The 19770-nt window shown below is 40.8% G+C and overlaps 1 protein-coding gene across 11 annotated transcripts in view; it reads left to right on the top strand.

Annotated features, from left to right (window-relative positions):
- The window catches only part of OCA2 (OCA2 melanosomal transmembrane protein), a 279191-nt gene extending 261601 nt beyond the window's left edge, over positions 1 to 17590 (top strand). For 10 of the 11 annotated variants that reach the window (XM_068545344.1, XM_068545345.1, XM_068545338.1 and 7 more), the window contains 2 exons: positions 16162 to 16255; positions 16999 to 17589. In XM_068545344.1, the coding sequence (XP_068401445.1) occupies positions 16162 to 16255; positions 16999 to 17083 (179 nt within the window). In that variant the 3' untranslated portion in view covers positions 17084 to 17589. Of the gene's footprint in view, positions 1 to 16161; positions 16256 to 16998 lie in introns of all 11 variants that reach the window. The other variant, XM_068545349.1, reaches the window with a different exon arrangement.
- The last annotated feature ends 2180 nt before the right edge of the window (positions 17591 to 19770 follow it).

Raw genomic sequence — 19770 nt, 5'->3', positions numbered from 1 at the left:
AGTGATGAAAGGGAAAACCCTACAACCAATATTACTCTATCCAGCAAGGATCTCATTCCGATTCAATGAAGAGATTAAAACCTTTACAGATAAGCAAAAGTTAAGAGAATCCAGCAACACCAAACAACTTTACAACAAATGCTAAAGGAACTTCTCTAGGCAGGAAACACAAGAGAAGGAAAAGACTTACAATAACAAACCCACAACAATTAAGAAAATGGTAATAGGAACATACATATTGAGAACTACCTTAAAGGTAAATGGATTAAATGCTCCAACCAAAAGATGTAGACTGGCTGAGTGGATACAAAGACAAGACCCATATATATGCTATCTACAAGAGACCTACTACAGACTGAAAATGAGGGGATGGAAAGAGATATTCCATGCGAATGGAAATCAAAAGAAAGCTGGAGTAGCAATTCTCATATCAGACAAAATAGACTTTAAAATAAAGACTATTACAAGAGACTTAGAAGGACACTACATAATGATCAAAAGATCAATGCAAGAAAAAGATATAAAAATTGTAAATATTTATGCACCCAACATAGGAGCACCTCAATACATAAGGCAAAGGCTAACAGCCAAAAAAGCAGAAATTGACAGTAACATAATCATAGTAGGGGACTTTAACACCCCACTTTCACCAATGGACAGATCATGCAAAATGAAAATAAATAAGGAAACACAAACTTTAAATGCTATATTAAACAAGACGGACTTAATTGATATTTATAGGACATTCCATCCAAAAACAACAGAATACACTTTCTTCTCAAGTGCACATGGAATATTCTCCAGGGTAGATCATATCTTGGGTCACAAATAAAGCCTTGGTAAATATAAGAAAATTGAAATCATATCAAGTATCTTTTCTAACCACAACACTATGAGACTAGATATTAATTACAGGAAAAAATCTGTAAAAAATACAAACAAATGGACGGTAAACAGTAAACCACTAAATAACCAAGAGATCACTAAAGAAATCAAAGAGGAAATCAAAAAATGCCTAGAAACAAACGACAATGAAAACAAGATGACCCAACACCTATGGGATGCAGCAGAAGCAGTTCTAACAGGGAAGTTAATAGCAATACAATCCTACCTCAAGAAACAAGAAACATCTCAAATAAACAACCTAACCTTACACATAAAGCAATTAGAGAAAGAAGAACAAAAACCCCCAAAGTTAGCAGAAGGAAAGAAATCATAAAGATCGGATCAGAAATAAATGAAAAAGAAATGAAAGAAGCAATAGCAAAGATCAATAAAACTAAAAGTTGGTTCTTTGAGAAGATAAACAAACTTGATAAAACATTAACAAGACTCATCAAGAAAAAAAGGGAGAGGACTCAAATCAATAGAATTAGAAATGAAAAAGGAGAAGTAACAACTGACACTGCAGAAATACAAAGGATCATGAGAGATTACTACAAGCACCTATGTGCCAAAAAAGTGGACAACCTGGAAGAAATGGACAAACTTTTAGAAAAGCACAACCTTCCGAGACTGAACTAGGAAGAAATAGAAAAGATAAACAGACCAATCACAAGCACTGAAATTGAGACTGTGATTAAAAATCTTCCAACAAACAAAAACCCAGGACCAGATGGCTTCACAGGCGAATTCTAACAAGCATTTTGAGAAGAGCTAACACCCATCCTTGTCAAACTCTTCCAAAATACAGCAGAGTGAAGAACACTCCCAAACTCATTCTACGAGGCCACCATCACCCTAATGCCAAAAGCAGACAATGATGTCACAAAAAAAGAAAACTACAGACCAATACCACTGATGAACATAGATGCAAAAATCCTCAACAAAATACTAGCAAACAAAATCCAACAGCACATTAAATGGATCATACACCATGATCAAGTAGGGTTTATCCCAGGAATGCAATGATTCTTCAATATAAGCAAATCAATCAATGTGATACACCATATTAGCAAATTGAAGGAGAAAAATCATATGATCCCCACAATAGATGCAGAAAAAGCTTTTGACATAATTCAACACCCATTTATGACAAAAAAAAATCCCTCCAGAACATAGGCATAGAGGGAACTTACCTCAACATAAGGAAGGCTGTATATGACAAACCCACAGCCAACATTGTTCTCAATGGTGAAAAACTGAAACCATTTCCACCTAGAGCAGGAAAAGTAAAATGCTGCCCCCTCTCACCACTATTATTCAACATAGTTTTGGAAGTTTTAGCCACAGCAATCAGAGAAGAAAAAGAAATAAAAGGAATCCAAATCAGAAAAGCAGAAGTAAAATCATAACTGTTTGCAGATGACATGATACTATACATAGAAAATCCTAAAGATGCTACCAGAAAACTACTAGAGCTAATCAATGAATTTGGTAATGTAGCAGGATACAAAATTAATGCACAGAAATCTCTTGCATTCCTATTCTCTAATGATGAAAAATATGAAAGAGAAATTAAGGAAACACTCCCATTTACCATCACAACAAAAAGAATAAAATACCTAGGAATAAACCTATGTAAGGAGACAAAAGACCTGTATGCAGAAAACTATAAGACACTGATGAAAGAAATTAAAGATGATACAAACAGATGGAGAGATATCCCATGTTCTTGGATTGGAAGAATCAATATTGTGAAAATGACTCTACTACCCAAAGCAATCTACAGATTCATTGCCATCCCTATCAAACTGCCAATGGCATTTTTCACAGAACTAGAACAAAAAATTTCACAATTTGTATGGAAACATCAAAGACCCAGAATAGCCAAAGCAATCTTGAGAAAGAAAAATGGAGCTGGAGGAATCAGGCTCCTGGACTTCAGACTGTACTACAAAGCTACAGTAATCAAGACAGTATGGTACTGGCACAAAAACAGAAATATAGATTGATGGAGCAGGAGAGAAAGCCCAGAGATAAACCCACGCACATATGGTCACCTTATCTATGATAAAGAATGCAAGAATATACAGTGGAGAAAAGACAGCCTCTTCAATAAGTGGTGCTGGGAAAACTGGACAGCTACATGTAAAAGAATGAAATTAGAACACTCCCTAACACCGTAAACAGAAATAAACTCAAAATGGATTAATGACCTAAATGTAAGGCCAGACACTATAAAACTCTTAGAGGAAAACATAGGCACCACACTCTATGACATAAATTGCAGCAAGATCCTTTTTGACCCACCTCCTACAGAAATGGAAATAAAAACAAAAATAAACAAATGGGGCCTAATAAAACCTAAAATCTTTTGCCCTGCCAAGGAAACCATAAATAAGATGAAGAGACAACCCTCAGAATGGGAGAAAATATTTGCAAACCAAACAACTGACCAAGGATTAATCTCCAAAATATACGAGCAGCTCATGCAGCTCAATATCAAAAAAACAAACAGCCCAATCCAAAAATGGGCAGAAGATCTAAATAGACATTTCTCCAAAGAAGATATACAGATTGCCAATAAACACATGAAAGGATGCTCGACATCACTAATCATTAGAGAAATGCAAATCAAAACTGCAATGAGTTATCACATCACACCGGTTAGAATGGCCGTCATCAAAAAATCTATAAACAATAAATACTGGACAGGGTGTGGAGAAAAGGGAACCCTCTTGCACTGTCGGTGAGAAAGTAAATTGATACAGCCCCTATGGAGAACAGTATGGAGGTTCCTTAAAATACCAAAAATAGAACTACCATATGACCCAGCAATCCCACTACTGTGCATATACCCTGAGAATACCATAATTCAAAAAGATTCATGTACCACAATGTTCACTGCAGCACTATTTACAATAGCCAGGACATGGAAACAACCTAAGTGTCCATCAACAGATGAATGGATAAAGAAGATGTGGCACATATATACAATGGAATATTACTCAGCCATAAAAAGAAATGAAATTGAGTTATTTGTAGTGACGTGGATGGACCTAGAATCTTTCATTCAGAGTGAAGTAAGTCAGAAAGGGAAAATCAAATACCGTATGCTAAAACATATATATGGAATCTAAAAAAAAAAATGGCTCTGAAGAACCTAGGTGCAGGACAGGAGTAATGACACAGACATAGAGGATAATCTTGAGGACTCAGGGAGGGGGAAGGGTAAGCTGGGACAAAGTGAGAGAGTGGTATTGACATATATACACTACCAAATGTAAAATAGATAGCTTGTGGGAAGCAGCCACATAGTACAGGGAGGTCAGCTCGGTGCTTTGTGACCATCTAGAGGGGTGGGATAGGGAGGGTGGTAGGGAGAGGCAAGAGGAAGGGGATATGGGGATATATGCATACCTATAGTTGATTCACTTTGTTATACAGCAGAACATTGTAAAGCATTTATACTCCAATAAGGATGTTAAAAAATAAAATAAAATAAAATGAGGAATGTACGTTTACAAGCAAAAAAAAAGAAAAGAAACTCAATATAAAAAAAAAACCCAATCAAAAATGGGCTGAAAACCTAAATAGACATTTCTCCTAAATGACATGGTCTCCAATACAGATGACCAACGAACACATGAAAAGATGCCCAATATTGCTAATTTTTAGAGAAATACAAATAAAAACCACAATGAAATATCACCTCACACTAGTCAGAATGCCTATCATCAAAAAGTCTACAAATAATAAATTCTGGGAAGGGTGTGGAGAAAAGTAACCCTCCTACACTGTTGGTGGGAATGTAAATTGGTGCAGCCAGTATGGGAAACTGTATCGATGTTCATTTAAAAATTAAAGTAAAGCTACCATATGATACAGCAATCACACCCCTAGAATCTATATATAGAATATATCCAGAAAAGATGAAAACTGTAATTCAAAAAGATACGTGCACCCCAATGTTCATAGAAGCACTATTTACAATAGCCAAGACACGGATGTGATATATATACATATAATGGAATATTACTCACTTCTAAAAAAGAGTGAAATATTGCCATTTGCAGCAACATGGATGGACCTAGAGAATATCATACTAAGTAAGTCAGACAGAGAAAGACAAATATTATTTGATATCACTTATATGTGGAATCTAGAAAATAATATAAAATGAATGTATATACAAAAAATAAATAGACATACAAAAAATAAATAGACTCACAAAAAAAAAACATAGAAAACAAACATGGTTAAAGGGGAAAGGGGAGGAAGTATAAATTAAGAGTATGGGATTAACAGACACAAACTACTATACATAAAATAGATAAACAACAAGGGTTTATAACACAGGGAAAGATATTCAATATCCTGTAATAACCTATAATGGAAAAACGTCTGAAAAAAATATAACTAAATCACTTTGCTGTACACATGAAACTAACACAGTATTGTAAATCAACTATACTTCAATAAAAAGTAAAATTAAAATAATAAAAATGATAATGAGTACCAAAAAAAAAAAAAAAGAAATAACACTCCTTTTTTCCCAGTTAAAATGGCAGGGAGGTATTGCCGAGAGCAATAGTATCTCATCATGCTGCAGTGGATATGAATTCCTTATTGGCAATGGACCACTTGCCAGAAAATGAAAGGCCCTTTCAATTTCATGTTTCACATTGCCAGGGTGAACTGGCTCACAGGTTAATTTGTTCCTGAGCACTTCTGGATTCAGAGAAAGGAATGGGGAAATTTTCAAGGATCAGAGTGAGGGAAGGGGTAGCAGCTGGGACCCCTGGCTGTGTGATGACTTGGGCAGGGTGAGAGGGCTGTGTGGGGACAAAAAGGTAAAGTCAGGAGCCTTGTGGCTCAAACTCTCTCCCTGGAGAGTGAATGAGGCAGAGACATGAGCAAAGGCTAAGCTGACTTCTCTCATGTACGGCCCTTGCTCAGCCTTTGCGCATTTGATTTCTATCCACTTTTTCAGGAAAGTAGAATGGATGGCACTGTGGGGACTGCTATTCCCCTTAAACTCTCTCTGCATAGCCTGACCTCCTTCCCCCAGATCCACCTTTCAGTCATCCCTTTGCATGAGGTCTTTTGGTTTCCTGAAGGCCTTGTAACATGGGAAGCAGAACATTAACTTACTAAGTCTCACTGAGCTCTGTTTCTTTTAAGAATGCTTTCAGCTACAGGTAACAGAAACCTGATTAACAGAGGCTTACACACTCAGGGAAATAATCTTTTCTCATATAACAAGAAGCTGAGGGGCAGAGGGTTGGCAAACATCAGCCTGATGTCTTGTAATATTAGAGGCAGGTCTCCACAATTCTCTTGGCCTATCCCTCTCATCACAGATGTTTCATGGCTGCATCCAAGGCAGAAAGCATAGAGGAGAACTGGTACCAATACATTTTTATCAGGAGGACAAAAGGTATGCCAAGAGGCTCCCAAACAGGTTGCCCTCGTGGCTTATTGGTCAGCCAAATGAGACAAGCAGAGTGGATAAGCTACCTAAGCAGGTGGGGTACAGGGAAGCCACAGAGAAGAAGGCTAGCCAGCCATCAGGTCCTACACAAACATTGGGAAAAGATTGTGTCAGCTGTCATAGTGGAAAGAATGCTAGATTTGGATTCAGAAGACCTTGATCAAAATCTCAAATCTGCTAAGCTTTGTAACCATGAGCAAACCACTGAACATTTCTATTATGTTGATTAGGATGGTTTTGGTTATAAGGAAAGGAAGATACAAAACAAGATGGTGTCAGCAACAGGAAGAGTATCTCCTGTGACAGGCAGTCAGTGGTGGAGCAAGTCTAGAGGTGTCGCAGGGCTTCTTGGTGTCTCCTTCTACATGTTCTGCCACCCATCAACAACACTCAGAGCTGGCCCCACACGCGGGCTGGAAACAGCTCCAGGAATCTCATCACCACACAACAATGGATGGTATCCAGAAAAAGCAGGACCACTCTCTTTCCTAAAGTTTCTTCTCAAAATCAGGGAAATCATTACCAGAAGTTGCCTCTCCCCCAAGAAGACACCACACAATGTCTCCTTGACACCAAATAGCTTTGGCTGGCCCACTCATGTTGGTCACTGGCAAGGGGCAGGAATCCATCTGACTGTCCCTGCCCCGTCATCGGCGGGGAGGAGATATAGGGGAGTCAGCTACATCTGTGTTAAATGACAACTTTCCCTGGGCATCTCACAGGATAGTCCTGAGGTTCACTTAAGATTATGAATGTGAGAGTACCATTCAGATGTCAATGGTTGTTTCAGTAGTTTAATAAGATGCTAGCAGGCTTTTGATAGTACCTCACATGGCATGGGTTCCATGTGGTGGGGAGAAAGAAGTCCTAGGTGTCACTACTCAGCTCAGGCCACCTGGCCAGTTTCCATTTACAGAGGTGTGAATTAGAAGTTGGGCTGTGCACACAAAGAGCTGCTGCCTGTCTTGGCATGTCTGGGTAATCCTACATGAAAACTAATGTATGGATCTAGAGGCAGAACAAGAACATTTTCCAAAACTATTCTCTGCCATGCTCTTGATGGCCATTTTAAATGTTTATAAAGAACTTTTAATCTAATGTCCTATGTCAACCAATCCAATCTGAGTTAAATAAATCATGCTGTCAGACCAGTGGTAATTTTTCATTTGACAGAAAACATAAAAATTAATTTTATGCACAGCATTCCTTTTGGAAAGTACTAATAGAACTACCTGCCACTCAGGTTATGAACTTGACCAAAAGGAAGCAACAGGTTTTAATGTAGCCGTGTGCTGCCTGGATTACCCATAATCTCTAGACAACTTTGTCAAGGATGCCATGCATATTTGGACCTAAAGCAGTCTTCATTTTTGTTTGTTTTCTGTGTCCTACAAGTAGACATTTAAATTATTTTTAGTTTGTTTTTATCCAACTAATACGTGGATTTGGCAACAAGTAAAATAAAACAGCTCAGATTTGTCAAGGAAATTAACAACCACAATGTGTTCTACAAGCAACAGGGACTACCGGGTTGGTCATAGGTTCACTCCAGCTGGGAAAACCTATCAGCAACATTTATACTACCCTGACTATGTAAATGCCACACTGCAGGGCCAAGATGTGCACCAAGATCAAGGTCCAATCAAGTCTTCTTTCTTATGTTTCATCATCTGCTTAAAATCACGTCATTTTAATTTACTTCAAATTTGGTGACAATTTCATACCATTTTTGTTGAACCTAGTATTTCTAGTTACTTGTTTTCAACGTAAAGAGAGCTAAGGAGGAGAAACTCTGGACCTGGACTGCAGGAATTTGATTTCCAGCTGTGGGATTTTCTAGTTGTATGACACTGGGAAAGTTTCTAAGGCTCCCTGGGGTTCTAAAATTTCATAAAGATGGCATTAGGTATGTATTTACTCATGTGCTGCTTCTACTCTGGAGAATCCACTTCTATCATTTCTTTGATAAATTCCTCCCTTCCATTTCATTCTGTCCTTTCTGAGATTTTTCTAGTAGTTGAATTTGGGGTTTCCCATATTGAACTTATGTGTATATTATTTTTCCTCTGCATTTTCTTCTTTGACTTTTGCCTCCAGACTCGGGGATATTTCCTCAACTTTATTTTTCAGTCAATCTGTCTATCTATATACATTTATTTAGTTTAGTAATTATGGATTTAGTCAATGAGAACATTTTTCCCTCTGGTTTTCTCTTTTTTATTACTTTAATTAAGCTTTTACTTTGAGATAGTTGTATATTCACATGCAGTTGTAAGGAATAATATGAAGAGATCCTGTGTACCATTTATCCAGTTTCCCTCAAGGGTAATATATTGTGAAACCATACTACAATATCGCAGTCAGGATATTGACATTGAAGCAGTCAAGACACAAAACATTTTCATCACTAAAAAAAGTCCCTCACGTTGCCTTTTTATAGCCACACCCACTTCCTTCCATCCCCACCCCCTACTTAACCCTTGGCAACCACTTACCTATTCTACATTTCTACAACTTTGTCATTTCAAGTATATTATATAAATGGAATCTTACAGGGTGTAACTTTTGGGATTGGCTTTTTTTTTTTTCTTTAACATCTTTATTGTAGTATAATTGCTTTACAATGGTGTGTTAGTTTCTGCTGTATAACAAAGTGAATCAGCTGTACATATACATATATCCACATATCTCTTCCCTCTTGCATTTCCCTCCCACACTCCTTATCCCACCCCTCTAGGTGGATACAAAGCACCGAGCTGATCTCCCTGTGCTCTGTGGCTGCTTCCCACTAGCTATCTATTTTACATTTGGTAGTGTATATATGACAATGCCACTCTCTCACTTCGTCCAAGCTTACACTTCCTCCTCCCCGTGTCTTCAAATCCATTCTCTACAGCTGTGTCTTTATTCCTGTCCTGCCTCTAGGTTCTTCAGAACCATTTTCTTTTTTTGTTTTAGATTCCATATATATGTGTTAGTATACGGTATTTGTTTTTCTCTTTCTGACTTACTTCACTCTGTATGACAGATTCTAGGTCCATCCACCTCACTACAAATAACTCAATTTCATTTCTTTTTATGGCTGAGTAGTATTCATTGTATATATGTGCCACATCTTCTTTATCCATTCATCTGTTGATGGACACTTAGGTTGCTTCCATGTCCTGGCTATTGTAAATAGAGCTGCAATGAACATTGTGATACATGACTCTTTTTGAATTATGATTTTCTCAGGGTATATGCCCAGTAGTGGGATTGCTGGCTTGTATGGTAGTTCTATTTTTTGTCTTTTAAAGAACCTCCATACTGTTCTCCACAGTGGCTGTATCAATTTACATTCCCACCAACAGTGCAAGAGGGTTCCCTTTACTCCACACCCTCTCCAGCATTTATTGTTTGTAGATTTTTTGATGATGGCCATTCTGACTGGTGTGATGTGATACCTCATTGTAGTTTTGATTTGCATTTCTCTAATGATTAGTGATGTTGAGCATCCTTTCACATGTTTGTTGGCAATCTGTATATCTTCATTGCAGAAATGCCTATTTAGATCTTCTGCTCATTTTTGGATTGGGTTGTTTGTTTTTTTGATATTGAGCTGCATGAGCTGCTTGTATATTTTGGAGATTAATCCTTTGTCAGTTGCTTCATTTGCAAATATTTTCTCCCATTCTGAGGATTGTCTCTTCGTCTTGTTTATGGTTTCCTTTGCTGTGCAAAAGCTACTAAGTTTTATTAGGTCCCACTTGTTTATTTTTGTTTTTATTTCCATTCCTCTAGGAGGTGAGTCAAAAAGGATCTTGCTGTGATTTGTCATGGAGTGTTCTGCCTATGTTTTCCTCTAAGAGTTTTATAGTGTCTAGCCTTACATTTAGGTCTATAATCCATTTTGAGTTTATTTTTGTGTATGGTGTTAGGGAGTGTTTTAATTTCATTCTTTTACATGTAGCTGTCCAGTTTTCCCAGCACCACTTATTGAAGAGGCTCTCTTTTCTCCATTGTATATTATTGCATCCTTTATCAAAGATAAGGTGACCATATGTGCGTGGGTTTATCTCTGGGCTTCCTATCCTGTTCCATTGATCTATATTTCTGTTTTTGTGCTAGTACCATACTGTCTTGGTTACTGTAGCTTTGTAGTATAGTCTGAAGTCAAGGAGCCTGATTCTTCCAGCTCCATTTTTCTTTCTGAAGATTGCTTTGTTTGTGTTTCCATACAAATTGTGAATTTTTTTGTTCTAGCTCTGTGAAAAATGCCATTAGTAGTTTGATAGGGATTGCACTGAATCTGTAGATTGCCTTGGGTAGTATAGTCATTTTCACAATATTGATTCTTCCAATCCAAGAACATGGGATATCTCTCCATCTGTTTGTATCATCTTTAATTTCTTTCATCAGTGTCTTATAGTTTTCTGCATACAGGTCTTTTGTCTCCTTAGGTAGATTTATTCCTAGGTATTTTATTCTTTTTGTTGAAATGGTAAATGGGAGTGTTTCCTTAATTTCTCTTGATTTTCCCTTTTTTGCTTTTAATATTTTTTCTTTGTATTTAGTTTCTGTTAGTTTGATTAATATGTGTCTTGTCGTGTTCCTCCTTGGTTTTATCCTGTATGGGACTCTCTTCCCTTCTTGGTCTTGGATGACTACTTCCTTTCCCATGTTAGGGAATTTTTTGACTATAATCTCTTCAATATTTTCTCAGGCCATTTCTCTTTCTCTTCTTCTTCTGGGACTTATTCGAATGTTGATGCTTTTAATGTTGTGTCCAATGTCTCTGAGACTGTCCTCATTTCTTTTCATTCTTTTTTCTTTATTCTGCTCCATGGCAGTTATTTCCACCATGCTATCTTCCAGCTCACTTATCCATTCTTCCGCCTCAGTTATTCTGTTATTGATTCCTTCTAGTGTATTTTTCATTTCAGTTATTGTATTGTTCATCTCTGTTTTTTGTTCTTTAGTTCTAGATCTTATATGTTGCTTTCATATTTTAATTTGTCTTTCTGTCTGCTGTTCTGATTGAGCGATTGCCATTATTCTGTCTTCTGGATCACTTATTTGTTCTTCTGCATTATTTAGTCTGCTCTTCATTGCTTCTAGATTGACTTTTATCTTGGCAATTGTGTTGCCTTATTTGAATGTTTCATCTTTATAGTTTCCATTTCCTTGTTGCACTGATCTGCATTTCTATCGATAATATTTCTTAAGTCTTTTAGCATTTTTATTACCTCCTTTTTGAACTCAGGTTCTAGGAGAATGGAGAGGTCTGTTTCATTGTTTGTTCTTTCAGGGGATTTCTCTTGTTCTTTTATTTATTTGTTTGTTTGTTTGTTTATTTTCTTGGCCACACCATGCAGCTTGTGGGATCTTAGTTCCCCAACCAGGGATGAAACCCAGGCCCTCAGCAGTGAAAGCACAGAGTCCTAACCACTGGACTGCCAGGGAATTCCCTTTTGTTCTTTCAATTGGCAGTAGTTCCTCTGCTTTTTCATCTTAGTTAAATTTCTTTTTTCTATGAATTTAGGAGAAACAATTGTATACTCTGGTCTTGATGGGCTTTTTTAAATGAAGGAACATCATCTGTAGACTGTGTGAGTCCAGTTTTTTGGTGTGAGGCCTGTTTTTGTTCTGGATGCCTACCATGTCTTTCCTCAGAGTCTGTTGGACCTTATCCACTTGATAGAGGGTGTGATTGGTGTAGTGATGCCCAGAGCCTGCACTGGATGTTCGGTGGGGCCTTCTCTTGGCTGTCACAGCCCTGTCAGGGCAGGATCTGTTTTCCAGTTGTTGGAGTAGAAACCCTGAGGGTCTCATTCTATAAGGCTCTATTGCCCTTAAGTGTGTGCTGTATCCACAGGAGGTGAGCACTGAAGGAAGTGCGGCCTGTGTGGTCACAGCAGGCCTAAGTGCCACCCATACAGCCACCCACAGTTCTGTCCAGAAGTACTGCAAAGTTGCATCCTTTTCTCTGTTTTGTTCATCCCAGACCTAGTGCTAGGCTATCACTGGCAACCAGGGTGTTGTGACTACTGAACTGAGGTGGTTGTGCTGCCCCTGGGACCTAGGCTGCCTCTATGGTAGGGCTCTCCCAGGGCCTGTCTGTCACAGATCTAGCTCCCAGCTGCATTGTGAAAGGTGGGCAGAACTAGAGCGCTCCCACCAGCAAAGGAACCACTGTGTACTCCTCCCCAGGGGCTGTCCACTGAAGATGTGTGATTCTGTGGTGCCACCCACCACCTGGTATGTGCGCCAACAAGGTCCACTGCTGCCAGACCTGCACCTGGAACTACCAGTGCTGTGGCCAAGCTCTCAAAGCCTGCCACCACCAGAACCATGCCCTGCTATGAGCATGTTGATGGTGGTTTTCCTAGGGGGACCTGCACCCTGACCTACATGTGCTGATAATAGGACTCCTTTGGCCAGCCTGTACCCAGCTCTGTGTGTGCTAATGATGGGCTCTGAGTTTTGGCCCAGACTACACTCCAGGGCCCCTAGAGCTAGACCAAATCCTCTCCCAAGGTCCCTCTGTTGAAGCCCAAGTTTCAGAGCCTAGCCACTGTGCATTGTAGCATCCCTGCTCCGTTCATGTTTTGGGGTGGGAAGTGTCGTGATGTAGCAGCTGTCAGCGCCAGTCTCTCCACCCTGATTACTAGCAAGCCAGTACACACGCTCTCCTTGTGAGTAGAGTTCAGCCCGCTCCAGTCCGTCTATCTTTCCTGGCAGACATCTGCGAAGAAGCAGGGGTTTCCTAGGGAGAAGGACCACCTGTGTGGTCTTTCCTCTTTCACAGCTCCCTCCCAGCGGCACCTGTCTCATCATGATGCCTTTTTTTTTTTTTCTGTCCTGCTCAGTTACATGTGAATCTTTCTTGCTGCTTTGGTTGTATAAGAGATTTCTGTCAGCTTTCAGTTGGTTTTCTGTGAAATTTGTTGTACATGTAGATGTAATTTTTTATGTGTTTGTGGGGGAAGGTGAGTTCCACATCCTCCTACTCTGCCATCTTGATTGGGAGCAAAGGGAGTATTTTTTCAATCATTAATCCCCAACACGAGAGAAGGAAATTGTTGCCTGTTATTTTTAGAGGTCACCCAGGTTCCTGAATGTGACGCTGAATCATGTGTGAAGTTCTGTTTTGTCCAGAAGCAGAGGTCTCCATGTTAAGTCCTGGAATAACAGTGTTTGGGGTGGCAGAGCAGATGCTGCCCAGCTACTGATGTGTGTGCTCTGTGATAGAGGCCTGCAGGCATGGCCCTCTGAGGAACATTGGCTTCCCTGTGGTAGCAGACTCGTCAGACCCTGTGAAATAATACCCAGGCAAGATGACTCTGTGTGGAATCTCTCCAGAGCAAGAGTCAGCTGGTTGGCAGGGTGATTGGATGGGCACATTGGTATGTCAGCACCTAGCTGGGACCAGTGCTGCCATGAAATTTGTACATTGCCACGTGCTTGGAACACTTCAAATGCTCTGCATGGCTATCTACAGAAAGGTCTCAGGCTTACATCATGCAGCCTGAGTCCTACCCTCTCTGATCTTCCTCTGGAGTCAGAATGCCTGGTTCGAGTCTTGGGCCCACCTATTTCCTAGCACCAACAAGACAGCATGTTGCCTCTCTGTGCCTCAGTTTCTTCATGGGGACACGGGACCTCAATTCTCAGCCCCCTGAGCATTTGCTCTCTGCCTCTCTGATCTCATGCCCACTGCACATCTCCCACGTGGTGTCATGCCTTGTCTCTCCACTGATAGGCTCCCTGTGAGCCCCTGGAGGATGTGAGCTGATTTCCATGGGGAGTGGCTTACTGGGGTGAGAGGGAGAGCCTGCTTAGGTTTGGGCAGTTAGGAAGAAGCTAATGGAAGTCTGGGGTGGGGGGAAAGTGGGAGCAGAGACAGATCTCAGAATTGAGATGGAAATCCAGACTCAGTTCTGACCATAACAAATAGACAAGCTTTGGGGATTTTTTATCTTATAAGTTCTTGCCTTCTGGGTAAGGATGGCTCAGTTGGGTCCCTGTTTAGAGTCTCACAAGGCCATGATCAAGGTGTCTGCAGGATGTGCTCCCTTCTGGTGGCTCTGAGGATGGGTCTGCTTCCAAACTCACTCAGGTTATTGGCAAAATCCAGTTCCTTGGAGCTGTAAGACTGAGTCTCTGTTCCCTAGCTGGCTATGGCCACTCTAAAGTCTGTCCTGCACAGGCAGCTTGGGTGTTGGCCCGTCACACCCTCCCCTGCTATGGGGCAGCTGTCCCTCGCTCCTTGGTGATGGGCTTGTCCCTCCTGCCCTCCCACCTCCATTGCACCCTTCCTAAACCTCTGGGTGAGTCCATACACTTTGAACTACACTGAGGAATAGGAGGACTGTCACAAAATGGGGCATCAGAAACACATGACCACAAGCAGATTGGGGCTTGGGCTTGGTGTGCTCGGAGCTCTGGGGAGACCCTGGAGGTTTTTATTGAGCTCTTAACATCTAAAGTCATATTATTGACATGTCAAATATATTTCATCCTTAGAAAAAACATGTAAATGGATGTGTCGTGCTATTTCAGAAGTTTTCACCAAAACCCCCCTAGTCAAACTTTTACATGGAGTAAAGGCAGGGAGAGTGAGATGAGGCTCTTCGTGATGCTTTGCGCTGGCAGCCTGTGGTCCTAGTGCATAATGAGTCTGACATCCCCCTACCGGATTGGATGCCTGTGTGTTTCAGGAGAGTGTAAGGACTGAGTGGAGGGGGGACATGTGTGCAGCTGAGCACTCACACCACACCTGCAAAGGCCTTTCATGGGTAACGGAATGGGTGCCATCGTCCTCCTCCATGGAGAAACCTCATAGGTCACATGGCTCTGAGGTTATTTATTCCTTACTTCTCTCTGTCCTCAGTGTTCCAGCATGGAGTTCTGGGCCAATGTAGCACTGAGGGGCACAGCTTCCTTGGTCCTTGCCCTCCTGCTCTGCTGTCCAGTCTTAGAAAGGCCAGCCCCTCAGGCCAGTGAGGGCTGTTGGAAGCTACAGATTTGTGTCTCACAGTTCACAGTCCTCAGCGATGCACAATGCCAGAACTGAACTAACTTGGCTGAGCCTGGGTTGTGCACCCATCCCCAAACACTGACCTCTGCGGGTGGGAGCTGAAAGATGCCAATGGGCTTCACCAAGTAAATTTACCCTTCCCTGAACCCATCTCTCTGTTGGGGGCTGGGTTTGAGTCACATCCTTCACTGTGAGGCCGCACTTGTGTACGTGTATGCACATAGTTTCCCTGCAGATCATGTGTGCTGTCAAAAAGGGCCAACCAGAGAGGCATTTTATTATCCTGGTTGTTTACATCCATCTTTCCATCCACACAAAGGATTTGCTGGTAGGTGTCCAGACCTAGAGTCCTAAGGATGGTGGTTCTCATCTGAGATCCTACTGCTCTGAAGACACATGTTCTCTCCTGTGGATGTTGACCCTACTTACATTTTCCTCTGAAAGATATATGTCACCACGTCCCACAGTGATTTGCCAATTCTCCTTAACATTTCCTCTTCCCTATCACATTCAACAGAAGTAGCCCTATTCATAAATGAATTACTATATTTACAAGCAGTGAATTTATTTTCTGTTTGCCAGTGTTTTTTTTTGTTGTTGTTGTTCCTGCAGATATTTGCACAGCAATCACTTTGGTAGTGAAGAGTAAACTAATCATCAATCAAAAGCCTGTGAGATGATCAAAGTATCATAGAACAAAAGAGAACAGGGGCCTACCACCAAGATAAACTGAGATTTTATTTTACTTTTTAAATTTTGATTCTAGGTAACGGGACACTGATTGGAGCATCAGCAAATGTGGTTTGTTCAGGAATTGCAGAGCAACATGGATATGGATTCTCTTTCATGGAATTTTTCAGGTACTTAAAAAACTCATTTAAAATTTCTGTTTATATTGTCCCTAAACTTACTTAATTAAAAAATCAGCCACACATACTGCTAAGCACTAATATAAGCATGTTTTAATAATTAGAGAGACGTTGATATTTTATGTTGTTGTTCCCTTGAAAGTTCCAGTGGGGATTTGTGCCTTGACTGCCCATGATGAGGGTACATAATGACAGCCTGACATCCCCCTACCGGATTGCCCAGCAAAAAATTTCATGACTGAAAGGACCCAGGAATATTGCAGACTGGGGGCAGCCTGGGAGCAGGCACTCTCAGGAGGACAGTGCAGAGAGGAGGCCCTGGATGGGGGAAAGCAGCTGATGCCAGCTCCTGCAAAGGAGGAACCTGCTCTGAGGGAGCTGGGTCCGCTCTGGGGTCCTGGCCCCTACATGCTTGTGTTCATATGGCACCACTGCATTTTGGATGCAGGAACTGGGCAGAATAGACATTGGTGGTGTCTGTAAAATGGTGCTGCCAAAATGAACTGACATTCATTTGGGGGATACAATGGGGGATATCTAATGGAGGCACACATCCATATCATCTAGGCTGAACCCAACTTTTGATTTCTAGAAATAAAAGACAATTACCTTTATGGATATATAAAGCTTGTAAGGCCACATTCTTTTGCAATAACATAATATAATAATGAGTCCAGATCTCACAGTACTCTGCAGACACCAGACACCATAATCCACTTCTCTTTGTGTTTCAGGTTGGGCTTCCCAATGATGGTTGTCTCCTGCATGGTTGGGATGTGTTACCTCCTTGTTGCTCATGTCGTGATAGGATGGAATTAGTAGATATACAATGTGTGAAGACTGAGGGAAACTTGACCCATCACCAACATCAGTGGGAAACTTGACCCATCACCATCATCAGCAGAAAACTACCCCAAAACCACTCTTTGGAGAAGAAAAGGTGCTTACCATGGGGGTGCTCTGGAATGGACACCTTTGCTATCCACACTCTTATTTGGGTGAAGCTGGCAAGTTGTGGTAAATACAAGATAACTTACACAAGATTCTACTACAGGAAAATACGTATATCTCAAAATACATCTCGCTATGCTCTGTAGGAAAAGACACACATTCAATAATTCACTCCAAATGGCTTGTGTTGTTTAAATATCACTTCTCCTGAGGCTATCAATAGTTTTTCTTCATGTAATCACTTTTCATGTTAAAATAATGAGCATTCAAATTGTATACTCTTTTAATGCATACTTTTCTTGGGAAGGGCATACAATTTGTAAGGAAACATTATATGTATTAAAAAAAAATACTGCCCCTTGACAAAGAGTCTTAGAATTTGTTAGTCTCTTACTTTTTAGTAGTTTACATTATATAAAATTGCATTTTATTCATTAACATTTTTCTCTGGAGTTTTTAAGTCATCAATTAAAAGTCCAGAAATTTGACTTGCAGAAATCGTTAAGTGCTTTTTAAAAATAACATTTTAAATATTTACCAACCTGGAATAATAATCTTCAGTTTTGAAGATGGTGTATGCTATTTCTATCAATTACCCCAAAGTGTGGCCAATACATTCAGCTCTGCACACCTGCTGGACTCCAGTGGTGCAGTCAACGCTTGCTAAATGCTATTCTTTTGTGGAACATTAAACATGAAGCAAGGACAATGAGAGCAAAGAGCAAGAGGGAGCTGGGCTTCAGCTGAGGTCTCATCTGCTCTGCTTGGTCAATACCATGGCTATACCTCAGACAACAGACCTCTTCTTCAGTTTTGGTCTACTGTGTGTGATACCTTGAGATGAGATGAAGAAAAAGATGTTTACTGGGGACTCTGCTCAGAAGCAGTAGTTGTATAAAGTATCTGATTTTGAAAGGTTTAAGATCCACAGGCACCAAGAACTAAAACGTAGGAGATCCCATTTCTGTCCCTGGAACCCTCAGAGTAGGTGTACCCTTTCTATAGTTTAGAGTCTCTATTTGTAAAGTGACAACCAGAAAGGTGAGGAGAAAGTTTATGAAAATATGTCCTTTAGTTTCATGAGCTATCTTTGAATTCCTTGTCAGCAAAAGTGACAAAAAGCCCCATTTTTGTTTTAAAATCTGGGTTGAGGAAGTCACAGAAACTGCATGTGCACCTGACTCACTGCTCGAGTGAAGCCCTCGCTCCCGTCTTTCCAGGAAAGGAGCCCTGCCAGCATTCCAGCTCTGCTCCCTTTTCATGTTACCTCACTGAAGCTTAGATGCCTTGAGTCCTTCCACCAATAGGCTTTGTTTTCTCTTTTCCCACATGTTTCCATGCCTGGAGGTGGTGTTGGCACCTTCCTTGTGCCCAGATGCTGCTCCTAATTCATGTCTGTTCTCTCCTCCCTCAGTATCTCTTCCCCTGTGGTGCACAACCTCTACCTCTCCTCCTCCCATCTCAGATCCTCAGTTACCACATCTCATTCTTAAATACCTGAGCTCCTGGCTCATTTCTTCCTCTCTCCCTCACCCCTTCAACCTCCTCAGAATTCCCTGAGATTTGACACTCAGGCCTCATTACACCCTGACTGGATCACCAGTAACTGCACCTTTAATTCTTCATCTCAAATGTCCCTCTCTGATACTTCCGATACTCTCAGCTATCTCCTCCAGATTATCACCTCAACAGAGTCCTCCAGTGACACCTCCAACTCATCCCTTTCTCTAACTTCCCACACCAGTTCCCTCCTAGCTCAGTTTTCTATTTCTGCTCTTAAATTCAAAACTCTGTTGATAAACTGGCACTTTTCTACCTTTTCTGGTGCCTAAACACCTAAATGTTACTGAGGTAAATCATTTGACTGGGATGACTTGTTTTACTTTAAAATAAAGATTACAAGCATCAAAAAAGCACTCAAGGCTGCCTGGCTCATTTATTACATTTCCCTAGTGCAGCAGTCAGAGCCCTGGCTGAACAGATGGCTGTTCGATTAGGGTAGCTTACAGGGAATTTAATCAGGGATGGTGCAGTCCTTGGAACTAGTCAGAGGAGGCACTTGTAGGCCTCTGAGGGTGAGGGTCACCAGGACCTGCAGATGCAGGGAGCAGTATGGAAAGGGACCCATGACAGGAGCTTCTGTGGAGAGTTGCGGTCATCAAGAATCACTTTGCAGGGAAGGGGCTGTGAGAATTGTCTGACTTCACTCCTTTTCCTACCTCTGATTTTCACTGTCCTTCCCATTGTCTGAAGCCAGCCAGAAGCCAAGGGTGAGAGGAAATTTTGAAGTTGTCCATGTAGGTCAGCTCCTGGGGACACTGAGGAGGACAAGTAGAAGGAGAGTGGATCTGATGGGCAGATGGAAGATATTCAGCTCTGTCCACCATTTTCAGCAGATGAAAAAAAGTTCATATCTGCAATAAAGGAAACAATGAAAGTGCCATCAGACTTTCTGTCAAATTTGTCAATTCTCTCTCCTGATACTGTCTCCAGAGTTAGTAGGTAAACAATCCAGTGCTTATTAAATCCTGTTTCATGATGATAGAAAAAGACAA

The sequence above is a fragment of the Eschrichtius robustus genome, chromosome 5 (genome assembly GCF_028021215.1).
Source record: "Eschrichtius robustus isolate mEscRob2 chromosome 5, mEscRob2.pri, whole genome shotgun sequence".
Taxonomy (NCBI): Eukaryota; Metazoa; Chordata; class Mammalia; order Artiodactyla; family Eschrichtiidae; genus Eschrichtius; species Eschrichtius robustus.
This window is presented reverse-complemented; position numbering and strand designations above follow the sequence as displayed.